Source organism: Rhinoraja longicauda, chromosome 16 (assembly GCF_053455715.1).
Source record: "Rhinoraja longicauda isolate Sanriku21f chromosome 16, sRhiLon1.1, whole genome shotgun sequence".
Lineage (NCBI taxonomy): Eukaryota > Metazoa > Chordata > Chondrichthyes > Rajiformes > Arhynchobatidae > Rhinoraja > Rhinoraja longicauda.
Genome location: NC_135968.1, coordinates 14,905,708 through 14,909,058, shown reverse-complemented (window position 1 = coordinate 14,909,058; position 3,351 = coordinate 14,905,708). Strand labels below are relative to the sequence as shown.

The 3,351-nt window shown below is 45.1% G+C and overlaps 1 protein-coding gene across 1 annotated transcript; it reads left to right on the top strand.

The window, feature by feature from the left end:
• Nucleotides 1–2,913: 2,913 nt before the first annotated feature.
• LOC144600890 (transcription factor atoh7-like) lies at nucleotides 2,914–3,351 on the top strand. Its single transcript, XM_078412777.1, has one exon. It carries the CDS (start codon nucleotides 2,914–2,916, stop codon nucleotides 3,349–3,351), a length of 438 nt encoding a protein of 145 aa, XP_078268903.1.

Genomic DNA, 3,351 nt, shown 5'->3' with positions numbered 1-3,351 from the left:
GAATCAAACCCCCATCTCAGCAAAACAATAAAGACATTTTGTGGCACAACCGACTTTTATGTACTGGGTGATTCAATTGTAATAAAAAATAAATCAAAATAAAATAAAGGAATTCGGGCTTTTCACATTCCCATTAATAACTGAAACACAATCAATGAAAAGACTGATTTGGTTGGTAGATAAGCCTTAAATTTCTTATTCCTAAATAGTATAACATGCAATTTTAAATGAAAATTTTCCACATGGTATTTTTTGATTAATTACTGAAAGTAAAAGCCACCAAATTACTTAAATCAAACAAGAATTGCTGTCTGAATAATACAATTTTTATTTCTTTAAATGTTAAAGGTAGAAATTAATTTTGAAATGTGGATTCTGAATCTAGTTATGTTGACGTCGTTTAAGTCTCGCATATTGGAATCTATCCATTAGACATAATCAGTTTTGTCCTTTTCAAATAATGTTTATGTGCGCTTATATATTTAGAAAGTGAAGGTTATAACAAGTTTTTCATGCCATTCAATAAAATCAATACCACTAAGCACTTTTGTATCCCCCCCTGGCAATGTACTCTTCTTTACGTCGGGAGATCTAAACTGTACAACTTTACTGAAGATAATGATTGAGTAGGTAATGGGCAGATGTAGGTATGCAGAAAGCGATTGTAAATTAGCAACAGATTGGTAGACAAGGACAGTGTTGACCTTTGTCCAAATACTGATACCGAGGTGGCCCTCTCCCGCAGATGGCCTTCCTTTCTTTGTGTTTCAACAATCCACTTTTTCCATTCTCGGTGTTTATAAAAAAAAAAATCTATATTAATCACGTTAAAGTGAAAGGTTTGGATGCAGAATGTGGTCCCCATGCGAGTCCGACCACTTTCCCCCCATTGGATTCGAGCTGGAACCGAACTGGTTCCGATTCACTGCCATTTCTAAGGCCGCAACGCTTCAGTAAAACCTTTCAATCGCGGCAAGACCGTTCTGACAACCGCCAGCTGGTCATTATATTTCAGAGTCCAGAGCAAAGGGCGTTTCCTATTTTTGCTCATCAGGTCAATAATTTTCGAAGGAAAGATGTGATGTTCAAATATTACATTGCGCCCCAATTTTTTTGTTGTTCTTTTGAGGGAGAAATGCTCATGGATACTATTTCCAATGATGAAACCAATATTTAGTTGGTTGAGTTCCCGGTCTCGTGTTTCATTCAGCAGAAAATCCGAAGTAATATTTGAGCTTCAGTTTCGAGTACACATTGATTGGAATTTTATTGGTGTTAAAAATAATGACCTCGTCCTTGTACCTCGTTGTTTGAGATTACGTTTCCGACTTTAAAAAAAAATCCAGAACGATACATTATCGTCAACGAAATAAATTTAGGTGCTTATGATTTGCACATATCAGACAATGTTGTGTAGTAGGATGACGTGGTTACGATAATTTCAATTCAACATGTGCCTAAACACGATGCATAGTTGTTGGAAATCATTGTTACTGTTCATCTCCTCGTTAGTTTGACAAAAATCATTTGCGATTATTGTTTTCTGTTAAACTATTTTGAAGTGTGAGACAATGCACCAAACGGTTGTCCAGAATCGATGGCAGCATTTATCAAGAAAGAATTTTAAAATGAGACGATGTCATGAGAATATTCTGAAGATAAAATGAACTGATAAGGAAATGCAAGCCGGCAAGCGAATCGGAGATTCAAAACTCTGCTGGACTAGAACTGGTACGAATCTCTAGAAATTCACACAGATATTGCCGGACAGTGTTAGGCGCTGGCGTTTCATTCTGAGCCCATTTCCACTTTGTTGGTACTAGAACGACGTTATATATACTGGGCAGTCATATTTTGCATAAAATAATAAAACACGACCGTGTTCTCGCGAAGCTCCGGTTTTGAATGCACAGATTTATGTCAAGGACATTCTTTTCAGTTATTTCAGGCAACATGCTAACTTTTCGTGGCCTTTCTGCGACGTACAAATTGACACTATTGGCATTACAAGTGATACACTTCCCCGTTATATTTCGCTGCATTTCGCTTTTGTCTGATCATTGGGGGGCCAGGGAAGCTCACGTTAAGAATTTGTGTTAATCGCCTTTTGGATATTAATCAATGTCCACGTTTTTCACGCACAGGGTACATTTCAACATATGGAAACTACTGGTAACCGAGTGGTTGCAGCCATGGGGCTTTGGTCCGATCAGATTTTCCCAGGGAGGAACGGTGCTGGGACTCTGTCTGGGGACGCGGCTCCACCTGCTACCACCTGTTAAAGGAGCAGTCCGGGGCTATAAAACCAGCCGCTGGAGTCGGAAGGCACTGACAGGCTGTTCGCCGCACTCCCAATTGCACCAGCCAACCCGAGTCAAACCCCGCTACTTCCCCCAACGATCAACGGCCGGGATTGGGGGCTTCCAGAGGGGCAAGGTGAACGCAGCCGGTCGACTGCTTTGCTTGCTGCGTGATCTCCGCCGCTCTGCTCTGCTCTGCTCTCCCGTCCCGCAACAGACAACGCACATCGTGTATGTGTATGTGACAAATAAACTTGACTTGAGCCGGTCTCGAACCTGGGCAAACCTGGAAAAGATATTCTCTTCCGCAGATCGTTAAATTAAAACAATCACAACTTTTTACAAGTGGATGTATTTTTGAGAGAATCGTCTACAGCCGACCCCCGCCTCGTCCCCCCCCATCCCCGCAGTGGGAGGACGGACCGACCTCAACTCCCGGGCAGGTGGACAGGTGAGAGGCAGGTGAACAGGTGAGAGGCAGGTGAACAGGTGAGAGGCAGGTGCGAAGCTTAGGCTCCGGTGCGGATGCCGGCCGGCTCCCGCAGTCAGGGCGAGGCAGCCGGGGCGAGACTCCAAACATCTTCGGGCGGACACGGCGCCGGGAGCAGCAGAGATGAAATGTAACGGGTCGGCCTGCGCTCCGGCAGCGGAGCTGGACGCCGGCGAGGGGGAAGGTGTAGGCGGCGCTGACAGGGCGCAGAGCTGCGTCCGCCGGAGGGTGGCCGCCAACGCCCGGGAACGGAGACGCATGCAGGGACTCAACACCGCCTTCGACCAGCTCCGCAAAGTGGTGCCGCAGTGGGGCCAGGACAAGAAACTTTCCAAATACGAGACGCTGCAGATGGCCCTGAGTTACATCATGGCCCTGAACCGAATATTGACCGAGGCCGAGCGCCAAGGCGGCGACAGGAGCTGGATTCACATCCAGTACGAGTGCGTACAGGGGAGCGACGACATGCAGACTTACGCGGAGCAGGCGTTGGAGAAGAAGACCTGTTATACGGACAGCATCTTCCCCTTCAACCACCACACTTACCCGATCGTCAATTAG